Raw genomic sequence first — 26,968 nt, forward strand, 5'->3', positions numbered from 1 at the left:
AGTACTAGCTTGAAGAACACAATTGTAGTCGAATGTAACAGAACAAAGTCTAAGCAACACGAGCACATCAGATTAGCATCACAAGATGAAATTTACATAACTTAAGAAGAAAAAAAACACTTCAAAATTTTTCCGAAACTATTGTGCCTATTTACATGCCTAGAATGCCATCAAAATAACTACACCATGTGTGGTTTTGGTCTGAATGCCCATCAAGAGGGAAATCATTGCTTTTGACGTCCGGATCTTATTGTGAAAGTCCAACGACTTACTGATGCAGCAACTTCTGCTCTTTGATCGTCGTCTCCAAGGATATGGGTTAGAAATTTATATAGAAACCATGTATAGAATGATAATTATATAGGACTTGCTCTTGAAACCTGCAATTTTTATAATGTCAAGGTCAGTAATTCTTTCTTCTGTAACCACATTTAGAAGTAATGAGGAAAAAATCTATGATTAACAAGACCAGTATGTATAACTAGGTTCAACTCCGTTAAAGAGACCATTGCTAATTCTTTTATGACAATCATAATTAAGGTCATATTAGGAGCATTTAGCCCAAACATGGACATGCATTATTGAAAAATGCTGTATTCCATAAAATCAAATCTGCTAGGCAATAAAGAAAAAAAAGAGTATTGCTGATCAATATGTTGACGCTTTAATAAACATCCAACCCTGAGGATACATACAACCGTGTGGGTATTCTGCCAAAAATATGGTCAAGCATTTCGGCAAGATGCATTACAACGATTTTAAAGTGTCCAGTTAAAAAAATTGGACGAGGGAATTTTCTAGAGCAACCAATGCCAGGGAAAATGAGTTAATATGGTATATTAAGTAAAATGAATTTCAGAATATTTTCGTGCTGGTGGTTTGTTGTCTAGGCCGGTCATCTTGGCTGGTCTTTTCTTTCTCCAGTAAAATTTTATTTAAAAAAAAAAAAAGGAATTATGTGTTAACATTCCCAAACTTTGCCTACTTGTTTCCTTCTGGCCAGCTTGAGAGATGATCAAAAGTTGGATTTACAGGTGATAAGACATAAAAAAAGAAAAAATTGATAATTGAGACATTGTAGGAAACATCAGAATATTTCTGAGGGAATGGTGGGGAGGTGTTGGTCTTGTAAGTGTTTTAGAGAGAGAGAGACGCAAGGGAGATAATTTGGATAAGACAAAATTCTTTTGGAATAGTTCTCAAGAAGTGGAGGTGGACCTTGAGAGTATGAGTGTGTGTGTGTGAGAGAGAGAGCAGTCTTTTGGGTATCAATGATCAAAAAATAATATGAAAGATTAGTTTCTGACAATACAGAATTTTATCTAAATGCTATTCTGCTTTACATATTGATACATATTAAATATAAATATATATATATATATATATATATATATATATATATATATATATAGAGAGAGAGAGAGAGAGAGAGAGAGAGAGAGAGAGGGAGTCATTGCTCAATGAGTAGTCTTTTGGGTATTGATGTTCAAAAATATAATATGAAAAATAAGTTTTGGACAATACAGAATTTTATCTAAATGCTATTCTGCTCTACGTATTGAATCATATTTTTAGGATAATTTAGTAAAACCCCTGTGAAATTGGCGATATTAGGTTTTCCACCCGCAAAATGCAAGATTAGGTTAATCGCTCTTGACCAAAGGTCAAGGACCCTTTTTGTCGATGAATTAACGGTGAAATCTTGAATTTTTATTTCTTCAAAACTGAAATCATTAAATCCAAATTTGAATAAAATCAAATTTTCACCATTAATACATCCAAAAAAGGGACGTTATCTTTTGGTCAAGCATTTTGCAGGGGGGTAAACCAAATATCATCAATTTTGCAGGAGGGCTTTACTAAATTAATCCATATTTTTATGCCATATTCCCAATATATATATATTGAAAAATGTTTTGTACAATGTTTTGCTCATTGTTAGGCAAAAGTTGGTGTGGCAATATAATCTCTAAAAAAAAAATCACGATAGGTATCATTGTAATAGCTATAAAGTTGCATGGACATACAATGAGCAGTAGTATGCTAAGTTGTATCTATAATGTATGTAAAACGTAAATTATACAATAATATTATAAATGGCATATGAAATTAATAATGGTCATTGTAATGAGCAGCATATTATTATAACAGTATGCTAAGTTAGTATAAGCAATTTATAACAGAAGGGTTTTCCATTAGGCAACTAGATGGATGCTTTCCAGTCCTTTTAAATTACCTTTAACCAAAATGATAATAGAAAAACTAAGCACCAAATGAAATTACAAAATTTTGCTGAATAATAAGTTAATGGTATAAGGGTCTTTTTCAGAAAAAGCAGTGCTCAAAATGACCTTCACAAAAGCCTACATTTTAGTTACACACTAGAGTTTGCCCGTGCCTACGGCATAAACATCCTCTTTGGGGTTAAGAAGGTAAAAGAGGCATACAAAAAAGTTAGGGTGGTATTATTGGAAGAGAGGGAGAAGATGAAATTTTTTTGATCGATGGATGAAGAGGAAATTGGAGGGGTATTATTGAAAAAGGACAGTAGAGAAAAGACAATAAAGTTGGAGGGGTCTTCTTGGAAATGGAGATAGAAGAGGAAAGACAATAAAGTTAAAAGTTTTTCTCAAGATTCGAAAGGACAGCGGTTCTCAGGTGGAATCAATGAATCATCTTTTCATTCATTGCCGGGTAGCTCATCTCGCTTGGTCGCATTTCTTGTCTTTATTCGGTATTGTAGATTGTTTTCCCCGCTCCATCAAGTTGACTTTGGAAGTTTGGTTGTCATAGGGAGATTCTTTCTTGTTATCGAAGTGGATTCTTTGGTCTTTGACTCCTTTTGCAATTTGTTGGAGCATTTGGAAAGAACGGAACCGGCGCATTTTTGAAGGGAAAGTTTCCACATTGGAAGGACTAGTTCTATCTATCTTGGAGTTCTTGTTCTCTTGGTGCAAACTTTATAAGGAATTCGAGGGAATCTTCTTTGAAGACTCTGGCAAGATGGGAGAGGGTGTGCGCCTTGTCGTGTGTGTAACTGTTGGTCGTGTGTGTTTCGTTGTTGTTGCTTTTTTGCCTTGCCTTCTTCATTTCTTTTCTTTTCTTTTCTTTGTATTGGGTGGGTCTTCTCGACCACCTTGTTTTCCTCGCAATAAAATCATCTTTAACGATAAAAATAAAAATAAAAAGATTCGAAAGGACAGAAAATCCCAACCCCTCTTTATGTAGGGTATGAAGGAAATTATAGATATTTCATATAATTTTTTATTTTTTTATTTGATTAGTGGATATTTCATATAATTTAGTCATGAAATAAAACCCCAAGTAAACTTGTCTAAAATTGAATTATCTAAATAATAGTATAATTAATCATTCTATTTCTTTTAAATTCCAGTATGATATATAGGTACTCTGAACTGCAAATAAATAGTTTGGCATAAAATTGCAAAGGAATTGGAACTACTATCTTTTCGAAAAATGGAAAAAGATAGGCATGTAGTACCTGGTTCTGTGAGCTTGTCGCAGTTGCCCAATGCTGCGGATGATTTGTTGGTGTCGGTCTATCACTGATTATAGTCACTATTGTTGATTGTGCTTGACTATTAACTGTAGGTGGGTGTGGCATTTCTCTCATGACCCATAATACAAAAGCAGAGGGCACAGATGAACCTGGAAAAAATCATTAAGTTATTCTAATTCAAACCACACAAAACATCATATTCAAGAATCAGATTATGGTTAAGTATTAAATTCTAAAATTCGAATCAAATGCCATGAAAGTGATTGGTGTTCATTGGATGTGCTAGCATGCTAAGTTGGTTAAAAATTGTGAGGGTTTATACTACAATCTGGATTCAAAATCCGCCTTCACCTATTAATTACTAACCATTATCTTTTCATTCCTACACAAAAGGAAAAAAGATTGGAAAAAAAATAATCATTACATTTGTCTCATGTATTTGACAGAATTGTTTGATTATTCTTGCTTTGCATGGTTTTCATCACATATGGGGAGTGGCTTTTTGGAACTGCACTTCAAAACACATAAAGAAGTTGTAAGGTTCTTCTCTTCACACACGGTACCTGAGGAAGCCATCCCATGGGATCCATGGGTTTCAACCCCTAAGAATCTCCTCACTGATTTTTTTGGCCTTATTTCTATGGTTATGGTTTAAGGGTAAAGTGCAATACACGGTACAGTATAGGCATCACATAAACAGTGAACTACCATGAGGCTAGGCCATTCTTTCTATCAGGGCAGTCTAGATTGGCCACAGCAGCCTCCATCAAGCAAGAAAACTTTTTCATGGAGATGACACACTCCATCTATTCCATACACAGCTTTTGCAAGGGACACTAAGACCCACAATGAGTTTAGATTTTTTGTGAAGATGATCTCCTCGCCATGAAATCATGCTCACCAAAAGCCAGCCCATTCCAACATTCCATAATTATGAAAAATGGTTTAAAGTTAAAAGGAAATATGAACCATCCATTTCACTACTAACTTGAACTCAACATTTGATAGTATTAGAACTTTCAGCAAGGTTGATTTTTCATGAGGACGAAATATCATCCTTATCAGAAAGTTTTTTTAGGTATAATGGATTTTATTAATAATAACAAAGGAGGTCGAGGAGACCTGCCTAGTTACAACTGATGTGAACATTATCTATGATGGATTTAGACACAAGATCCCATTTAAATAGAAAGTCCTCAAAAAATACCTTTTTGAACTCCTAAAAAAACTTGCACCAAAAAAATAAGCGTAGAATGCTTAGGATGATCTCTTGGATTGAATGCTCCTTCCCTTAAAAAATTCTACTATTTGTTTCTTTCCATGTAACCCAATATAGGGTCCATAGAGTTCTCTCTCTACGCAAAAAGACCTTAGACTACCAACTTTGAAACAAAACCTTAATATGATCCAAAAGCAAGGAAGAAAGCAACACCAAATCTCTCTCGCAAAAGAGAAATGAACCATAATATGATCAACTCACCATTGGATTTAGGAAGGAAGTATATACTAGTCATACAAAACCCCTCTTTTATTAAGTGACTGATGCCAAGAATGCTTCGGAAGCCCAAATCCCAAGACAGCTCACCCAATTACGAATCATGAAAACCTCAACCAACAACTCCTTTTGGTTTGAGAGAGAAAGCTAAGCTGAAAACTGAACAGAGATGGGAGGATCACCACATGAGATTCTCCCAAAATCTTACCCAATCCTCTTTGCCTGCCCTAAAAGAAATATTCATGCAGAAGTCTGCAAGACCTTGACAATGCATTTCTAGATACCATATCCATTGGTGAATTTTACATCACCTTACTCTCACCCAAAACATCGCTCTCCATACTTAGCCTTGATGACTCTTCTCTATAGGTACAATCACTCTATCCCAAATCTCCATAGCCATTTTTTTAGTAATGTTGAGTTCGTTATCCGAGAGCCTTCAATGCCTAATCCTCCATTCCTCTTTGCCAAGCAAATCATTTCCTTCTCACTAGATGAAATATGTGTTTTACATCCTTCTGTTCCAAAGTAAATCTTTAATTAGCTTTTTAAGGAGAATGTCAACACTCTTAAGTTATCCCTTGACTCTCCTCCATGTGGGACCCACAAGGCCACAACAGTGCCAATCTTTTCAAATACATTAGAGGCTCGTGCCTTGAAGCTCTCCTTAAGGTGAGGCTCTCAAAATAAATTCTTGAGGATTTAAGGAAAGGTTTTCTCCCTCGAAGGCTTAAGCATTATTCAATGAGGCTTTGAAAAAGTATACGCCATATAAGAATGTGTTATATTTATTTATTTATTTTTATTTTTTGATTGGTAAGCTGGAGTTGAGCCCACAACCTCAAAGTTTGACGTAGCGTACACGTGTGAATCAATAGATTTGATAGGTTATGTTCAATAGAACACTCAAAATCAATTTGAATCAATAGATTCAATTGATAAACAAGCAATAGTTTGAAAAAAAATAAAATAAAGCATAAAGCTAAAAAGTAATTAAAAGAGAAGATAATTGAATTGATGATTTTTTTTTCTTCTGAATTTTCGGACTTGGAACTCCTTATATAAATAACTCCATCATAACAATTTATAATCCTACTACAATACTAAAAATTAACATTCTTAACCTATCTATAACATAATACCAACTTTATAATCTTATTAGAACTCAAATTGGAGACTTCTGAGCACTTTTAATTATAGTTTAAATAATAAAAACAAATTTAAAACAAATTAGAAACTAACAAGAAATTGTACTCCTAACATAACTATGAAATAGAAATTCTACTAAAACTAAAAATAGAAATAAAACCTAGTAAAATTAGAAAACTGCTTAGAGTTGTAGATGTCTTACATCAGGCCCCATTTTTTTGAGAAAAACTCTACCTCAAGTTGTTCTTGAAGGTCCTTATTTTTTTTCTTGTTATCCATTCATCTCTCGCTCTAATCCACTTCTAGTGATATCCGTTCTTCAAAAAAAAAATTAGAGAATTTAATTGACCATAACATATCATCAGGTAGATCCATCACATAAGCATTATTGCTTATCTACTTTAAGATACGTAGGGGTTCAATTTTCTTCAATTTGATCTTGTAAATTCTGGCGAAAAAATGATATTTACTAAGATAAACCATGACCAAGTTTCTTTTTTTGTACCTCTTGAATCTTCTATCAACACCGGTTTTGTACTTGTCAGTAGAAACTTCAAGGTTCTTTTTATGTTGTTCCTTCAATATGTCATGTTCTATCAGACTCATCCCATAATGGGGTAGATTTGGGAGACTTGCATCAGGCACAAAATCGATGTAGTGTTGCATATTCCTCATAGGAGACAATGAATCTAACATTTCTGAAGGAAAAACATGAGAAAATTCATTAAGGAAGGGTTGCACTTCATGAAAAACTGGAGTAGGAGTGTCTCAGTTGGAAGGTTGCACTACCATCAGGAACATTTGGCTTGTTTCATTTAAGTCCTCGTTGATGTTGGTAGAAACAAAACATGTTCCATTCTCCTTGACTGGTTGGGCAGCCTTGGGCTTTGAATGGGAAGGGTGTAAGATCACTTTGACACCATTACACATGAAAGAATAAGTATTGGCCTTGCCTTGGTAGGTGACATCATTATCATGAAGCCAAGGTCTTCCCAAGAAGATATGGCATGCTTTCATTGGGATGATGTCACAAATAACCTCATCCTTATATTGCTCAATGCTAACAAAAAGGGACCATTGTCTTGTCACATTCTTCTTGCATTCATTGTCCACTCAACCCATAGAATAAGGAGGTGTAGGGTGTTGCATAGTAGATAGTTTGAGTGCATCAACTATATAGCTTGAAATTATATTTTCCTAACTTCCACTATCTATAATTAATTGACACAACTTACCTTACACCTTGCATGTAATCCGAAAAAGACTATGTTGAGTTTAAGGATCAATATGTTGTATTGGCAATAAATTGCGGATAATACAACTGAGATGTTCACCTTCTTTAAGCTTATCAAATTTGACTTCTAATTGAGCTTTTAGATAAAATTATGTGATAAAATCACTTTCACCAACCATCTTTTGCCAATCGTAGCAAGAGTTCTAATATCACTTGATGTAGCGGAAGCGTGTGAATCAATAGATTCGATAAGTTGTGGTCAATAGAATACTCAAAATCAATTTGAATCAATAGATTCAATTGATAAACAAACAATAGCTTGAAAGAAAATAAAGCATAAAGCTAAAAAATTATTAAAAGAGAAAAGATAATTGGATTGATGATTGTTTTTTTTTTTCAATTTTTGGATTTGGAGCTCCTTATATAAATAACTCCATCATAATAACTTACAATCCTACTAAAATACTAAAAATTAACATTCATAACCTATTTATAACATAATAATAACTTTCTAATCCTATTAGAACTCAAATTGAAGACTTCTAAGCACTTCTAATTATAGTGTAAATAATAAAAACAAATTTAAAACAAATTATAAACTAACAAGGAATTGTACTCCTAACATAACTATAAAATAAAAATCCTACTAGAAATAGAAATAGAAATAAAACATAATAAAATTAGAAAACTGCTTAGAGTTGTAGATGTCCTACATTAAAGTTGCTTTGCAATGTGTTATATTTATTTTTCTCTCTGCTTTTCCGGTATCATTACTTAATAGACTTTATCTTATAAAGTTGTCCTTGTTATAACATGTAATTATTAAAATGTCCTTTATTTTATAATAAATATTTTCTTTTGATCCCAATCTCTACAAGCTCTAGTTGATTTACGACTCCAACAATCTCTAACTCTTTTTCATTTTTCTTTGACTATTTTATTTCTATTTATCATCAACCTACTACTCAACTTCTTTAGTCATAGAGTGGTGTCATTGTTCTTTAGTTAGAACAACTAATACTCTCTTAAGTTTATCTTTCTGAGTAAAAACTTGGTAAGTTTTAAGCATGAAACAGTGAATGTAGTTCAATTTTAGTTTGGTTTTAATGGGTTTCGAATTTGGCATAGGATTATTAAACATTTTTTTTTTATAGGTAAAGACATTTCAAAGAAAGAAACTAACAACAAAGGAGGTTGAGAAGATGAAACCCAAAGAAGACAAGAAAAAAAAAAAAAAAACAAACCCAATCCTCTAGATCTCATCGGTAGTCAAAATCCCACCTGAAGGAAAAATCCTCAAAGAAAAAACCCTAAACTCCTCAAAAGAATTTGCACCAAAAAAACAAAAGATCCAAAACATTGATGATGACACGTTAACATCAAGTTTCTTCCCTTCAAAGACCCGCATGTTCTTCTCCTATCAAATTCCCAAGCAAATTGCAAATGACATTTGGTTGGATTATTAAACTATTTTTTATAAGTAAAGACATTTCAAAGAAAGAAACTAACAACAAAGGAGGTCGAGAAGATGAACCAACAGAAGACAAGATAAAAAAACACAACCAAATAAACAAGAACCAAAAACAAACCCAATACTATAGATCTCATAGGTAGTCAAAATCCCACCTGAAGAGGAAATCCTTAAAGAAAAAATCCTAAACTCCTTAAACAATTTGCACCAAAAACATAAAAGACCCAAAACATTGATGATGACACGTTAACATCAAGCTTCTTCCCTTCAAAGACCTGCATGTTCGTCTCCTTCCAAATTCCCCAGCAAATAGCAAAGAAAGGGAACTCCACAGAATTTTCTTGTGAGATCTGAAAGCCAAGGGAACTCCAACTTTGGAAAAGCAACAAAAACCGGTTTAGGGAAGACCCAATCCATGTGCATGAGACAGGTAAAATTAAACCAATTGACAATTGCAGAATTGCGACAAATGAGGATATGATCTGCAGATTCATCTTGGCCTACTAATTGACATAAGGCCTGTTATAGGCTGCAATCTGCAATCTGCACTGGCATCATGAACTAAAGGTGTAAGCTCCGGGAATTTATTTTTAGGATGGACTTCAATGACTGAAAGATCAATTCTCTAGCTTGCCTTATCAGTCATATTTCTAAGATTCCAATCAATCCTTTGAAAGAAGTAGGACGAAGAGTTCCTAATGGTTTATTTCATTAAAAATAGTTTATTAATTCTTGTCCTAGAAAAGTTCTTAACAACAAAGCTAGGGAATTACATTTTTCTCTCTGGAGTTGCAAGCTAGTTGTAAGGGGATTAAGGTAGTAAACTTTCTAATCAGGGAGATCAAGATAATGTTTCGTTAATTAGCAATGAACAATACCACCTAAAATTGTTCATTCGTTGTCATGAATTAAAGTGAAGATTTGTGAAGGAAAACAGGGTACCTATAAAATAATATAAAATTACTAAAAATGAACCGTTTCTGTAATCCATGTTCTTCGGATGCCAGTGATACACAACCTGCAATTGTACAATAAAGTTTAGAAAGGATGTTTACATGCATTAAAAGGGTAAGAAAATAAAGGATAGTAGTATTGCAAACAGAAAATACATACAGGAATATTTGTAACAAGAGCCACTACAGCACTTGATGTGAAACATACAACAGAGACGACTGCCGAGCCTGCAACCTGCAAAAAATAGCAAACTTTCAACAATAGAAGCTATCAAATAGCAAAAGAAGTCTACACCAAATAGAGAGTAAAGGAAGAAGAAATACTTCCAATGGTGCATGCAGAGGTGAAAGCAACAAAAAACAACCTAAGAACTTATATGAAAAGGAGTTGACATAATAAATAGAGTAGATACCTTCCACATTTCAGATGAAGCTCTCTCAGATCGTACTTTTCTCATTTTCAAGAACAGTAGTAATCCTGATTGTCACAATGCAATGGTGGTAAATAAATATTTTATGTGAAAGAATAAAATGAACTATACATATTGCACAACAGATAACGACATCAATGATGCCTATATAATATGCTGTCATCTGTAAGGATGGGAAATATGGTTATTTGCATATATACAGAAGCAAAGCTTGATATAGACCTAATATATTATGCATTAACAAGTCATCTGATTCTTTCATATATTCGGTTCACTTTCAAGATGCCTTGATGGTGAAGTGGTAGTCAGGAGACTCAAAATCTCGCGCTAAAGAGCGTGGAGGTTTGAGTCCTCTTCAAGGTGTGATATTGAGAATGCTCATTGAATGAGCAATTCAATAAACTTCAATTTTAAGAGGACAGCGGTGTGGATCTGATTCCCTTAAACTGCAATTTCCAATTATCTTTTCAATTTCACAGAAAAAGCTAAAGCCCATTGTTGATTTAGGAGAAATTTTAAAGATTGGAAAGTTCAGTCCATTGCTAATCTCGCCGATATCTTATCTTCCATTCCCATCTTTCTTGAGGAGGAGGATCATAGGTTTGGGACTTGCTTTCCGAATACAAGAAAAAGTCTTTCTATCATTCTTTGTGTCATCCCTTTCCTCCTTGTTGGGCTTTCCTGAAGGATCTATTTGAGGCGTTAAAGTACGGCTTAAAATGGCTCGTATTCGGTCTGGATCTGAGTATATCCATATTTAGACCGGATTTCTTTGCCTGAACTCGAATCCATATTTAAATCCGGCTTGGATTCTATTAGATAAACCATATCTGAAGCATTTTTATTTCACTTAATTGGGATCCGACCTAACCGAATTGCTTGATTCGGGTCAGGGCGGATAATTCCAGCCCGTTCAACATTTTTTCTTCTATACTTGTTTGTTAATTGCTAATTTGCTATACTATTCTGTTTCACCATTATAATCATTTTATTTTATAAGAATTTATGTTATATTAAAGCAGTCGGAAAAAGTATTTTGAAAAACCTAAAAATGTAATTTTCAAAGCGATACATCATTCAGATCTAGGTGGATGTATGGATGAATCCATATCCGACTTGGATCATGGGACATCAAACCCTATTCAACCCATTTCTTATTCGGATCTACTCCAAGGGCCCAAACCTGCTAAATTTGGATTTTGGATCACTCAGATTTCAAATAAAATTTGACCCATTTTATGCCCTACATTAAAGTCCCTTCAAGAAGGTCTAATTTTTCATTTAAGAAGTGCCACTTAGCTAAGTGGTACGACGTGTGGAGAGTTGTTCCCATGTCCTAAGTTCAAACCCCCTTGAATCCATACTTCTTATGCTAACCACTAACCCATCTTTACCTATCAAAAATAAAAAAAATGGTCTAATTTTTCATTTGGGTTGCCGTGTTGAACAAGATCTTAACTATGGACCACATCGTGGTTAGGAGAATTATCTATTTTAATCATTGTTCCCTTTGCCTTCACCGTCTTGAGTCCACCAATCACCTCATTTTGCATTGTAGGTTATCTAGTGGAGATTTGGGCACATGTTTCCCCATTCCTGCTCTTGAACTCATTCTCGCATTACGCAACTACGATTAGCACTCACAAACTTAAGAAGTAGGCACCTTCACACATTGATCCAGCTAAATCGGAACATGTAAACCACTTTTCATCAGGTTAAAAATATTGGAGGTACATTGAATCTAATCAGAAATGGCAGACCAGAATGTTTTGAAGCTTGTGCTATATTGAGTAGCATAGAAAACAATAGTTGGTTCTAACCCTAATTAGGAAATACTAATTGATACTACTAACCTACAAAATTAGCTTTACTAATCTCTACCACAACCTTCCGAGCATTACAACCAACCATTTTTATGAGATTGTGCATCTTTGGAATCATATATTACATGGCATCATAAGCTCAATCGTACAAAAGTTGAATTAAAAGCTTTCTTAGATATTGTCAACAGAAGATCTATATAGTTTCAAATAGATATCTATTACTTTGTGAGGCACGATCATAGTTTGTAAATTCGCGATTAATTCGCAAATTATACGTGAATATGGCATATATTACTCTTCCCGATCAGAACTGCTGTTGGATTCAAAGATTCGGATTAATTCGCGGATCTTTGAATCCCAATGACAAAATCGCGACTAGTTCATATGTTCCGTAAGTTTTCTATTAAAATGCGTAATATTTCCTATTCTCACTTTAAGAGAAGGCAGAAGCAAAAAAAACCCTAAGTCGAAAATCACCCCCACTGTAGAGTTTACTTTTTGGCCGTCCGGTGAAATTTCAGTCGTCAGATTGTGAGTGACCAAGAAATATCCTTAATCCTCAATGCATCCTCACTACAAGTAATTTCCTCTCTCTCTCTCTCTCTCTCTCTCTCTCTCTCTCTCTCTCTCTCTTTGTAGTTTGTCCGTGTGTTAATGGTGGTCTAGAGTCTGGACTTGTGACTGAGACAAAGTCGTGTGTTAATGGTGGTCTGGCGTCTAGACTTGTGACTAAGACAAAGCCATGTGTTAATGGTGGTCTAAAGTTTGGACTTGCAACTAAGACAAAGTTTTACGATTGCTTTTCTTACAGTTTTTCCCAAATAAAAAACTAATTTACTTGAGAGTTGAGACAGCCTTAACAAAGAAGCTTCAACTTCCACTGTTGCACAAAGACACTGTATCAGGCTTAATGATTTTCTGATTTTACTTGTTTGGGCCATCACATAGTTGTCATGGGACCCATTTTTGTCAGCTTATTGCCATAGCTTTCAAAAAACTAATAATTATAACAATACTTTTTCTATAATTTTCTTTAAATAACTTTGTTTATAAAAATTAGTTAAATTTTTTTTTTTTAAATAATATTTGAGAATGAAAATAAGGAAATGCAATAAAATAATAATGACAAAAAAATGGTAGTGGAGATTACAAATATTTAATTAATAAGAAAAATATTGTTTTGTTCTTTTGATAATTGAAAATTCATATTTTTTATTTGAAACAAAACTTGAAGATGAAGAATATTAAAAGATTATATTCTAGGAGTCTGATTTTTATAAACATTATTTACTCTCCTCAATCCTTATTGTTTGTTTAAAGAAATATTTATTAACAATAATTGATGAAATTATTTAAATGGCTTATATTCATTCATTTCATTCTTTCATGTTTTGATTTGTGAGTTGTTTACCATAATGGAATGTTGGGTTTGATAAAAAAAAATTCTATTCTGTTCTTTTGGGCATTAAAAACTTTTTGTTGTTGAAATAAACAAGGATTGTTTATAAAATTATGTAAGAGCTATTGTTCACTAATTTGATTTATAAGTTGTGAATTTGAATTGAATTATGGATTTGATAAAAAATTGGTTTTGTTCAACCAATCAAGAATTGTTTATAAAATCATGCAATGGAAGCTATGAGATTTTTTACTGTTTTAATTTCTTAGTTGTGAATTTTAATAGTTTTCCAGAAAGGAAGTGTGTTGCTCACTTTTAACATGAAGGTAATTCTTCCATTAATATTATTTGTTACTATTGTAGAAAAAAAAATGATGAAAATAAAAGATAAATTTTGGGAATATGCGGATGATCTAAAGGGATGTTTCATTTGCAAATTTTGTAATAAAGATTATCCTGGGGGAGTAGCAAGAGTGAAGTCCCATTTGTCATAACAATCAGGGCGGGATATTGCATGTTGTCCTCGTGTACTAGACGACATTCAAGTTGCAACTCTTTTAGCTATTAGTGAGAGTGGCGATTTTAACAAGAAAAGAAAGATAGCATCATTTTCATTACAATCTGGGGAACGAATAGTTGAATCATCATTTAGTTTTAAAGTACCATCCAATGATTCAAAGTCGGATTTACATCAAACTACAGTACCAGCAATGTATCACAACAAAGATAAAGAATTTGTAGATAGAGCACTTGCTCAAGCATTCTTTATGAATAATATTTCATTTAATATTATTCAAGATACATCATTTATTGAATTTTACAGAGTTCTTTCAAATTATGATGTTGGTTATTCGGCGCCATCATATTCAACTTTATGTACAAAATTAATGCATAATGCTAAGGCAAAAGTTGATCAATATGTTTCAGAATTAAAGATTATTGGATTCGAATGGGATCAGAGTGCACACTTATTATGTCTGATGGTTGGACTAATTTGGAAGGACGATCTTTTATAAATATAATTGCACTCTCCAAAAGGGACTATCTTTTTAAAATAATTTGAAGAGTCAAGTGAGAGAAAGACAAGTATGTATCTTAGAGACTTATTTTGTAATATCATAGAAGAGATTGGAGCGAAGAACGTTGTGCAAATTATCACAGATAATGCATCTAACTATGAAAGTGCCGATCAAATGGTTATGGAGTTGTATCCGCATATTTATAAAACACGATTTACTGCACATGGAATACAATTGCTTCTTAAAGATATATACAAGGAAGTTGATTAGGTACTTTGATGATGCAAAAGAAATAGTGGATTACATGTACAAGTATACTACAGTTTTTGCATTGATAAAAAAAATGACAAATGAAAAAGAGTTGAAAAGGCCTTGTAAGACTAGATTTGCATATCATTTTCTGATGCTTCAATCGATTTTAGAAGTGGAAGGTGGGTTGCACCAAATGATTGCATCACCTGAGTGGAGAAGCATGAAATATTCTACTTCTAAGATGGCAAAGAAAATAACAAATACAATTCAAGGAACTACATTTTGGAGCGATGAAAGTGAAGTGATTTCAGCATTAGAGCTTATAATTAGAGTACGTCGTTTGATTGATGGTGAAGGATCAACTACAGGGTACTTGTATAAAGTGATGGAAAGGGCAAAGGAGTCATTAAAACATTGATGTGATAATAATCAATCAAGGTACATAAAACTGTGAAAATTATTTAATTCAAAAGGAGATACAAATATTCTTCATAATGTTCATGCGGTTGTTGCATTTCTGAATCCGTTGTTAATGTCAAGTGGAAAGATTAGATATGATAGTCCAAAAGTTAGAAAATGGTTATTTTTTGTTGTTGAGAAAATGTTTGACACAAGTGATGAGCATAGGGCATTTGATACACAAATAACAAAATACACTACTCAAAGTTCAGATATTTTTACTACTCTTACAAGAGATTAGATGGAAACAATTCACCCTCGTAAGTATTTTATTATATTATTTTCAAGTTATTTATTAATTACTAATACAAAATAATGTGTTTTTCATTTTTTTTTTTAACTTACATATAAGTATATGGTAGTCACACAAAACGATGGACCGATTCCTATAGTTCAAAAGATTGCAATTCGTATCTTAAGTCAACCATGTAATTCTTCATCATGTGAGCGAAATTGGAGTGCATTTGAAGCTGCACAAACGAAGAGGAGAAATAGATTGACACCTTCTATGCTAGAAGATTTGATTTACGTAAGGATGAATTCAAAGATGAAGACTAATTGTAGTGATCTTGAAAAACGTGATACAAAAATAATTAATCTTGAATAATTTGGGGAACTTCCAGAATACATTGACGATGGTCGTGAAGAATTTGAAAAGGAAGGCAAAATTAAATCAAATCGTGATGATATTTTTTTTGAAGAGCTATTTGGTCCATCTACTTCGCATTAATAACTTTTTAAAAACGACAAGAAATTTCTTTTTGAATTTAATTAAGTCATGGGACAATATGATTTTGGCATTAATTAGTATATCATGTTCTAATACCTTTCATTTACGTTGATTATTAGATGGATTAAAACTAAATCTTTAATTGCGAATATATATTTTATTGTATGAATGTGATTGTGGATTGTTTACTTGTTTACTTAAGATATTTTTAATTTAAGTATTGATAATTTAATTAGTAGATTAGAATTGTTAGGTCATATCATATGTTATATATATCCGAATTTTTGAAAGTTTTAAAAATTGTTGGATTGAAATTATTCTCGAACTATTTTCATATTATATTTTTACCATTCTGCGTTTTTCGCCGAATTTTCGAGCGAACCAATGCATCACTGTTCCGAATGGTACCCGATTTATTTCCGTACTGTTTTTTTCCCATCCACCGAATAGCTAACGGGTATGATCACCTTTCTATCTTCATTAAGGATTGGAGATAGGGGTGTCAATGGATAACCGAAATCCGAATTCGAATTCGAATTCGAAAAATCGGATATTATCCGAAATTTTTGGATATCGAATTCGGATTCGGATGTTATTTTAACATTCGAATGAGTTTCGGATACGAATTCGGATGTTAAGCAATCCAATTCGATAATATCCACTCCAATTTGAATACATCTGTTATATATTCATGTCATACAACCAAACTCATTTATATATATATTCTTATGTATTCGTGTTATACAACGAAGTTTAAGTTTTATATCTTTATCCTTTATCTTCTCCAAACTCAAACGCAAGAACAGAGGTGGGTTTCGTCGTTTCGAACTTTCGATTGGAAGATCTCCATAGCCATTGTTTGCTCCGGCCGGCGAGCAGGTAATATTTCTTCTCTCTCTCTCTCTCTCTCTCTCAGCAAAACCCTTTTTTTCACTATACGAGTTCCATGACTACCATCTTCTTCGGCCGGCGAGCTCCATGACTACCATCTTCTTCGGCCGGCGAGCTCCATGACTACCATCTTCTCCGGTTGGCGAGCATTCATGATTCCAGCAAGGTAGATACTTCATCTCCCTCTCTCTCAAAGTAAAATCCCATTTTTTTCTTTAAAAATCCATCTGTTTCAACCTCAAACTAAAATGGGAAAATCAATTGGATTTTTTTACACATTGAAGAAGACGGTAATGATCGAATCTGATTTTCATAGAATTTTTATCGGATCGGATATTCGATATATGTTTCAAATTCGAAGTCGGATATTGGTTAGTGATATCCGATCGGATTCGAATTCAAATTCGGATATTACTAAATTTTTTCGGATTCGAATTCCGTTATAGCACTATCCGATCGGATACCTATCCGTTGACAGCCCTAATTGGAGATGCTTTAGATATTCTCTTATCGATGTCTTCCAAGGAATCATGTTGTGACAAGCCATTGACATCTGACAAAAATGAGACCCACGGCTAGTTGGTGTACGGATATACACAACCTCATGGATCCATCCTTCCTCTTGACAGACAACATCAGATCACTCCATGGCGATACATTGGGTAGGATTAGACCCTAATCTAACTCCTCTTGTAGCAGCTCCTTAAGCTTTGTAGTCATCACTTTGTGTGGGGTCCTAAAAATTGGGCACTCCTCGGTTGCAACTCCATGGAAAAATACTTTTTTGGATCCGATTTGGTCGTGAACACATTCTAGAAAATACTTTTCATTAAACAGATCCGGTTACATTATTTTTAGGCCCAAAAAAGGTAGTTGCATATGTAAAAATCCTCCAAGTATAGGCATTCATACATGATGTACGGGATTGCCTTTGCACGTACTAATTTTTAGTTTTTTGTAGAAATAAGAAAATGGTATCTCTTGCACATTAGTCCCTAATTAGTCAGATCCACATTCCAATTCGTCCTGATGGATAATATCTACTTCTTAACAAATATGTCACATGCAATGGATACTTTGTATTTGATACCAAATAAAGCATGCAGACAGATCTAGGACAATTTCCTCATAGAGCTAGTCCAAACGTAATTTAACTGATAAAGAATAGAAGAAAATAAAGGATTAATAAAGGAGAAAACAAGGAAAAGAGAAGAATAAAGGGAATAAGACAGTGCATAAAGGAAAAAAGAGAGAGAAAAGAAGAAACAGAATATATAAATAGAAACATAATATTTACCCTTAGTTAATGTAGAACAAGGATGGAAGAAATTCATTTAATCAGGTGTATTAAGAATTATTGCCACATCTATACAATAAAACACAACGGTAAATTCCATTTTGCTACAGTTTTGTGGGGGATAAAAGTCCCCTCTAACTACAGTGAAGTGGGGTCTACACTACCCCCACTTTATTGTCTTTCCTCTTCACCCCCTTCAACTTTATTGTGTTTCTTCTCCTCTTTTTTCAATACTATCCCTCCAATTTTACCATCTTACCTCTTTTACCCCCTTTTTCAATAATACCCTCTTCTAACTTCACTATCTTTCCTATTTTACTCCTTTAATCCAAAAGAGGATCAACCCCTAAGATTTTTAATAATACCCCTTCAACTTTATTATTTTCCACTTTTACCCCACTAACCCCAAAGAGGATGCCCGTGTCATGGCCCGTAGGCACGGGCGAACTCTAGTAGTACAATAAAAGGGAAAGACTGTCAACAAGCAATACTTGGAGCGAGATTGGCATACAACAAATTTGTTGGAAATTTCTTCCTGTAGTATATGAAGCCCCAAATAGTTCCTAAGAGATTAAATAATCTTACCTATCTGACAACTAAAACTTTACTACAGTAAAACAAGTATATTCTTCCAAGTACACAGGCCAAAAAAACAAAAAATGTAAGCTACAATATTTCAGTGGCTGTATTCAGCAACCAAATGAAAGAAAAACTGAAAAATGCAGGCGAGTAACTCAGTAAAATCAGCAACTAAAAAAACAAGAAAAACTGAAAGCAGAAGTCCCCTTTGCAGCCACAATCTCTGCACTTCACCATGCATCTCAGGCTCATGATCATGCACAATAAAAAGTCTAAACCTCTAAGGTATGAAATTGCAAATTGGACATGTCACTAGAGCATGAAATTAACCACAAAATATAGACAAAGTGTGTTTTTTGTCCAACCATTTTTGAAGGAATGAGACAAGCTCAAGATTATCCATTCATAGATATTAGGTTATGGATTGTAATTGTTTCGGTGAGACAAACAGCTAGAATCATGAGAGAAAAAATGCAAATCATAAACCCCACTATTGAATGATAACAATGAACTTTTTTAGTGTAGCCCAAAATAAACACTTAAATTGAGCCTTTTTCATGATAATTGATGTCTATGTTGCATCATTAGTAGGTACAAGCAAAATATAAAATTTCATCCGAATAAAGATTTAAGTTCACAAAATGGGTGGGCCAAAAACAATGAAAATAATGTACTAAAATTGGAAGAAAACAAAACTGTTTTAAGATGATAGTTTGCTTACCATAAAAAGCTAAAGCTCCAGCTAGTAAAAGAATTGCTATTGCAAAAAGATCTATGTATACCTGCAAAATAATTGTAGTTATTGGACCATGGGCACATGATTATTCAATGAGTGATTGCACTAATAGATATTTTATTTTATTTTATTGGACTCAAAAACCAATTATTCTTCCAAAACCAAAAGAGCAAGGCAGTTTTAGCCACTAATAACCAGGTAACGAAGTTCAATATAAAAAAGGATCTGAATAGAAAAAACTCTTACGAGACAATCTGAAGGGAGCAGTAAATGATAAGATAACCATCTGAAGAGTTTCACATAGTTAGGAAAAAGCACATACCCGGGCCACTACTGAAGAATCAATAGGATTTTTTCCCATACCAATCCAGATTAGAACAGCAAATGCCATCATTATGACAAAAACTAGAATAATCACCTAGCAAAAGAAACAACAAATTAATATGGATTTTTACAATAAGGTATCATTTTTTTTTACTTCTAGAGTAGAATATGTAACTGCACCATGATCCATGAAAATTTAATAACTATGAAAGAGAAACATAGAAAACATACTTAATGAGAAACTTTTTCAGTTGCATACCAAAATCACAAACTTTTGTCGGCTTCCAACATGAAAGGCCTGCAACGGGCAACATTTTCTATGAGTGTCCATGTTAGATAATCCTGGTATAGTCTTTATCTTCTCCAATAAAGCTTGCCGAGAACTATTGTCTTCATCCTCTTCTTCTTCTTCATCATTTGCCTGATGGCATAGATCAACCCTATAAAATGGCACAAAGAAGCATACAATTAAGTTTACAAATCATCATCACCCTTTCTGACGCCCCATTCGAGCTATTAGGGGTCAGCAATTAGTTGGGTATAAGTGAAAATGCATTTCTCTTAGGTCTGGTAACTTCATCATCAACGATGTCGTTGTTATTGTCATCATCACTATCATCATCTCAAAAAACATGGGTCAGCCGAACAAATCTTCCTTTCCTCCGTGCCATTTTTCCTAAAGCTATGTATTATACCATACCTCAATCCATGTTCTTCTCAGTCTTCCTTTCATTCTTTTAGCTTGGTCTGTCGGACTTCGTTGCAAATAAACAAGGGTCCTGTTCAGCACCAAACATTTTGGCCAACATTTTAGCCAACCATTTTTGTCCTACATGGGTTAGAAGTTTTGGAATGGGCTGATTTTTGGTGAGGATGATCTCTACGGTGAGGAGATCATCCTCACCAAAAATCAGCCCATTCCAAAACTTCTAGCCCCATGTTTACAAGTTGAAAAATCGTGGAACGTCCATTTTTTGTAAATCATTTTTGATGGGGTTAGTAGTTTTGGAATGGGCTGATTTTTGGTGATGTATTGATCTCCTCACCGTAGAGATCATCCTCACCAAAAATCAGCCCATTCCAAAACTTCTAACCCATGTTTTGAAAAATGTTTTGCCAAAATGTTTGTCAAAATGTTTGGTGCTGAACATTTCCCAATAAACAATCCATCTCGATCGACTTTCCTTTAGTTTACCACCTATTGGGACTGCTCATACATTTTCATGAAAACGTTAATTCTAATTTTGTCTTTGTTAGCTTTTTCCACTCAGCATCCTCATCTCTACTACACTCAAATCTTCCTATCTATGAGTGTAATTACTAAGGTTGCACTCCATTGAGTATTTTGGTTCTACTTATTCTAAGGCTCTTGGACTCCAAATAATTTGAACATTAACACACGGAGTGCATAGAGATCATTTCACTGCATGAACTGTAAAAGATGGTCTACAATCTAATTCAACAAAGGAGTTTGATGGTGTCAAGTTTAATACAACTGCACATGATTAAAGAAATGAATTCACCACCAATAATTGTAGGAGTGGCACAGCTAATACAAGAAACATTAGGAAACATGAAATTTCTTTACTTAAAAAATAGCTTTTACAATTTTACAAGGAAACTTACCAGAATGATAGAAGTAGAAGAAATGCTGCTAGAAACAGAATGGTTGGACATGCTGCAGCAAAAAAATTCATAATTGAAACCTTTGGCAACATATATTTGAAACTAAATATGAATAAGGACCAAAGGCTATAGAAACTACTCTTGAAGCAATGCATTTTGCACAAGAGAACTTACCCATGAGGATGAATCCACAAGCATGTGACCAGCACAACCATCCCTTACAGGAAGCAACAAGCGTCGAAATAAAATAGAAAAAGTAACCTGCCAACGATGAAGCTAAATTACATAAATGCTCTATACAAATAAACCAATGTCAGTTATATGATTAATTGGAGATTAGAACTTACTTCAAGTATCAAAATGAACCACCAAAATTAACAATGGATGTCAAGGAGTATGATATCTAATAACTGAAAAAAAAAATCAGAAACTGGTGTTCAATTAAAAAATATCCATATGAAAGAGTTGCATATAATGAACTATATTACGCCCTATCCAAGGACTGACCCCAGATAGAGTACCAACTCATTGGCAGTGCCTCACTCAGAATTGGCCAAGTGTTGCATTTAGGGATAGAGAATGTGAGACATTGAAGACATAAAATGGTTTATTTTTTATTTTTTTCAAATTATAGTTATTGATTAAATTTTGAAGTATGAAATAATAGAATGGCATACATGTTAAACTTTATAATCACATTATAAATATAAATATTTTAACTTTCTAATAAAATAAAGATGCTTTCCAACCACCCCAATAAACTTTATAATCACACTATAAATATATAGTTATTGATACATGAACCACCACTTCTTGATCACACATCTTGATGTAGGACAACCTAAGTTTTATTGATTTTAGATTTGTTCTACTTTAAGAAGAGTGGGGAAAAGACTCATTAGGTGGAAAAGAAGAAGAAAGAAAAACTATAAAAAGGGGTTTTAAGAAAAGGATTCAGGCCCAAAAAGGTTAATTGGCCATTGTGAAAAGTTTCAATAAGGCATTGTAATTAGGTTTAGGAGATATGGAATAGTGTTAAGTCTGATGGAGGGATGGTCTGAAGGTTGTGGATTGAACTGTGGGTTTCAAATCTAAGTTTTGAAGTAGTCTGAATAAGTTTTATATGCACTATGGCCCCGTTTCTTGATAGGTTATTGATAGTTTTAAAAAGAAATTGTGAAAAGATAGAAAAGATGAAGAAAAAATTAACATAAAAGATAAAAGAGTTACCTTGGCACACACCAAGATGGCCTCATACCATATCCAATCAGTAGAGAAATCTCAAGTTTTATTCAATACATTCAAAGAATTAGCGATATATATGGGAAGCGTTCGGAGACCCTAAAGAGAGCCAAACATTGTGCCAAACATTTTTCAAAATAGGGGTTAAAAGTCTCGAAATGGTCTGCTTTTTTATGAGGATGATCTCTATGCTGAAGAGATCATCCTCACCAAAAATCAGCTCATTCTAAAACTTCTAACCCTAGTTTACAAGTTGAAGAATCATGGACCGTTTGATTTTTGTAAACCATTTTTTATGGGGTTAAAAGTTTCAAAATGGGCTGATTTTTTGTGAGTATGGCCTCCTCATCATAGAGATCATCCTCACAAAAAATAAGCCCATTCCGAAACTTCAAACCCATACATTGAAAAATGTTTGGCACAATGTGTGGCTCTTTCTAGGGCCTCCGAACACCACCGTATATATGTTCTAATCCTAACATGACTTAAATGTTGACCTTTTTGACTTTGAGATTCAAATCTTGTGTAAAATTGATACTATATTAGTATTTTGCCCATAACTTTCTCAAACTTATTAGAATCACAAAATCTTGGACTCGTTGAATAGGTAATTAAATAACTTTTTAAATAACACGAAAATCAACATGATACAGTTTTGACCCTTCAAAATGAGAACTAAAGAAAAATGATGTAAATAATACTTATGCTCAAATCAAACTCCTAAAACAACCCAAAGACAACTCAACACTAAAAATAACTAATCTAAAACTAATCCCAACAAAATAAAAATGATTAAAAATAACTATGGACCCAAACAAGAGGCAATCTAAATAATTACAAATTTTCCATTGGAATCTGTGACTGTTGGCTTGATTGGCATCTCGTATTACATCCGAGCCTTCATGCTCCATGCAATTTAAGGTACCTAAATCTCTAGTATTTTATTAATCAATTTTTTTTTACACCAAAAGTTAAGTGAGATTTGGAATAATGCATGTCATCTCCCAAAAAGGATATGCTCTCCTAATGGAGCCTTCCAATTTCCCCAAAACAAACTTTAAATATAAGAACGAAGTAAGGGGTTGAGTAACAAAATGATCAATTAGCCTTGCATATCAAACAAAAATGACCAATAATGATTAAAAGAGAGTTTTAGTCATTCACACTGAAAAATAAATCGTTCTTAGCAAATTATCTGTCAAAAAAATTCTTAGCAAATTGAAAAAAAAAATACAAAATCAAAGTTATTAGGAAGATCATTATCAACATCAGCTATTAAAATAGTCAATAAGGAAATAAATTTATGCCAACCTTCTCATAAATATATCACAAGTCCTCATTGTACCAAAAGTGTTTCAAAAACAACATACTCAATGTATTCTTACCTATGTTGGAAGAGCCAATCATGAGATGGAATACCTGCAATCAGAAACTTATTTGCATTAAAGATAACACCTCTTAAAATAGAAAAAAGAAGGTACTACAGGAATCAATTTACGTAACATATTAGCATTTTTTGCATAAAAACTGAATTTAGATTTACGTAAAGAAAACACTTCAAACTACTTTTTTATGTCACTTCAAAAGTAGTTTACCCAAAACCATGCACACATAAAATCCAAAACAAAAATCCACGTTAGATAATTAAATAAAAACTCAATCTTAAACATATGAACTTGGCTCACGTGGGAAAATTAGAGCGGGCGCACACATATGAGTTAATCTACTAGTACTCTCAATTCTTACTCCCTATTTCTACACCACATATCTATCGTCAACTAAAAATAATTTAGGGCTAAAAAGAAGCTGAGGTTGCAGGCAAGCCAATCAGTTAGTCACTTTTTATTAGGCTCGAATAATGCATTTAAAGAAAACTCACAGTTTTAGATTTTAGAATAAGAATAACAACCCATATCTCTCTTGAAGGGTTATTGAAAATATCCATCACCAATGAAACTCCATTAGAGCCCAGTATGGAAGGAAGAGAAACTTCTGAAGTTTTCATAAATACAAAATTGTATGGAGCAAGGAAATGGTGCCCAGACACAGCACCACCGCATGACTGGCATTGAAGGTGAAAAAGAAAACTTTAAGCAAGCTAAAGAGCTGGAAGGTAGTATAGAATGCAAGGTGTGTCTTTTGTCGAAGGTGTGAGGAAATAACTAAGCATCTATTCATGCAATGTCTGATAACAGAAGGAATCTTGTCCTCTATTCTCACTCAGCCTTATTAGCAAAAGGATAGGGACCTGGGACAAGGAAGTCAGGTGGATTACCACGCACTTCAAAGGGAAGCATCCTATTGCAAGCAAGTATCTTTATGTGCTTACATCTACCATGCATGGAAGGGGAGCTGTTCACGCCTGTACAAATACGAGTATAACCCCCCCTCGGGCAGTTACTCTCAAAATTGTTGGTGATGTCCTCCTTAAATTCATGGATAGATGGGAATCCATTAAAGATTTTGATCATGGCAGAGATTTGTTCCATTGGGGAACTAAAGTGCCCCTCATTCGTGAGAGGATAACCTTCCATAAATGGAAGAAGCCCAAGGAAGGTCGGTCAGTTCTAAACACTGATGGTGCCTTGTCAAAGTCAAGGGGAGGATATGGTGTAATCATAAACGATAATACAGGGGAGATGCTGAGTTGCATTCTTGGTGGTGTGCAACCAAAGACAATCTTACATCACGGGATCACAAGGTATATTGGAGAGCCTCCAACTAGCAGACAGGAAGGGATGCCTGAAGATCGTCATATCTTCAGATTCCTTTCTTGCAATCCAATATCTCAAGGGTTGTTGGAGGTGCCATGGGCAATTAGTCACATTGTGAGCCAAAAAAAGAGGTTAGCTTCTATGTTTGATGCAGTTGAATTCACCCATATTTTTTACATTTTAGGGAGTCCAACAGAGCAGCTGATCTGTTAGCCTCCTTGGTAAATGCTATTGGTGTTGTTGAGTTGCCTAGTGATGATCTCAACCATGAAGTGTACGATCCTTCTTGAGTACAGAGTTGATAGATTGAATCAAAGGTTTTAATCTGGTTTGGGTCTTTCCTTAACCTCAATAATCAATTTTTTTCACCACAAACCCCAGGAAGAAGAATTCTTAAAAGGGAAACAATTAATCTAGACAGCGCATCTATTACAGTTAGCTTCTAAGGGCCTTGTCTCCAGAATCACAGGAAAAATGTAGAATAGAATATTACTGACAAATACGTGAAGAGATGATAATAAAAAAATTTGTTCTGCAAAAAAAGGGGTCAAGAAGTTTTCTTATCAGTAAAAGGGATTAAAAGTTAGACAAGGCATAAGACAATAAAATATGTCTTACCTTTTGGCGAGTCCATCCAAGTTGTGGATTCCGCATATGCATCCTTATCAACTAGCATGATGAAATAACACATATTAGAATACGTCACTTCAAATATAGAAATGGGCACAATGTTCCATGATTTTAGTGCCTCAAAACGATAATTTGATAAAGCTTAACACATAGCATTGATGATCTACATATCCCAACACGAGTATTATGTATAGTAGGAGGTGGTGAGTGTATGATTGGTGTAATGTAATACACAAAGAAAATAGTAACAAAAACTTATTATGAAATTCATGATTGCAAGTGACCCATTTGAATTCCATGGCCAAACAATGAGGAATTGAATTGAAACCAAAGTCCGTAAACGCGGATACCAAAACCTGTGTTCAAAACCGTCTTCACCTACAAATTATTGACCACTAATTTCGCCTACCTCGCAAAAAATAGTGTAACATTAAATGGAAAATTTGACTATAAACTTCCAAATGCATGCTTGAAAGAAGATTAAAATGTCCATCCATTAAATAGCAATTTCAAACCATCAGAATCAATTGATATATCCAATAAAATGTAAGATTTAAAATATAAATAAATAAACCTAATTTGGTTTCCCATTGATAATCTATATAAACCAATTGAATCAAGGAAACAAACAAACAACAACAGAAGAAGATTAAAATAAGTACGTACCTGAGAAAAGGTAACGGCGGCAATAACGCCGTCAGCACAAGCAAGAGCGACATAAACGGCAACTAAGACTGGAGGGAAGCAACTACCGTTCTCCAATGTGAAAACCATCTCTCCTCTCAACACAAGAGAAAAAAAAAAACCAACAAAAGCTGTCTCTCTGTATCTCTGTCTCTGTGTGTGTGTGTGTGTGTGTTTCCGCGTTGGTTTGTAGAGTTGTACGGACTGAAAAGAAACGTTTGGAAAGTTTCTTATCCGAGGTTCGGAGCAGATCTGCGGATTTTGGGTGAGAGAGACGGTGAGCGAGGGTGATGGATTTTAATTTAAGAAT

At 33.9% G+C, this 26,968-nt stretch overlaps 1 protein-coding gene across 2 annotated transcripts; it reads right to left on the minus strand.

Moving 5' to 3' along the window:
- Nucleotides 1–35: 35 nt before the first annotated feature.
- On the minus strand, nt 36–26,968 carry CAND3 (tobamovirus multiplication protein). 2 transcript variants are annotated; one of them, XM_086444138.1, is made up of 13 exons: nt 26,641–26,966; nt 25,963–26,013; nt 24,016–24,049; nt 21,563–21,649; nt 21,389–21,440; nt 20,022–20,202; nt 19,761–19,856; nt 19,424–19,484; nt 10,236–10,300; nt 9,983–10,057; nt 9,812–9,887; nt 3,503–3,669; nt 36–380 (listed from the first exon to the last, which is right to left on the minus strand). In XM_086444138.1, the coding sequence occupies exons 1-13, from the start codon at nt 26,746–26,748 to the stop codon at nt 357–359; spliced, it is 1,077 nt and encodes a 358-aa protein (XP_086300264.1). In that variant the 5' UTR covers nt 26,749–26,966; the 3' UTR covers nt 36–356. The 2 variants fall into 2 exon arrangements, 1 of the variants encoding a protein (XP_086300264.1); XR_015178899.1 differs by lacking the exon at nt 36–380 and adding an exon at nt 9,025–9,417 and having other exon boundaries at nt 3,533–3,669; nt 26,641–26,968.

The sequence above is a fragment of the Akebia trifoliata genome, chromosome 1 (genome assembly GCF_017979445.1).
Source record: "Akebia trifoliata isolate Shusen 1 chromosome 1, ASM1797944v1, whole genome shotgun sequence".
In the NCBI taxonomy this organism is placed as follows: domain Eukaryota; kingdom Viridiplantae; phylum Streptophyta; class Magnoliopsida; order Ranunculales; family Lardizabalaceae; genus Akebia; species Akebia trifoliata.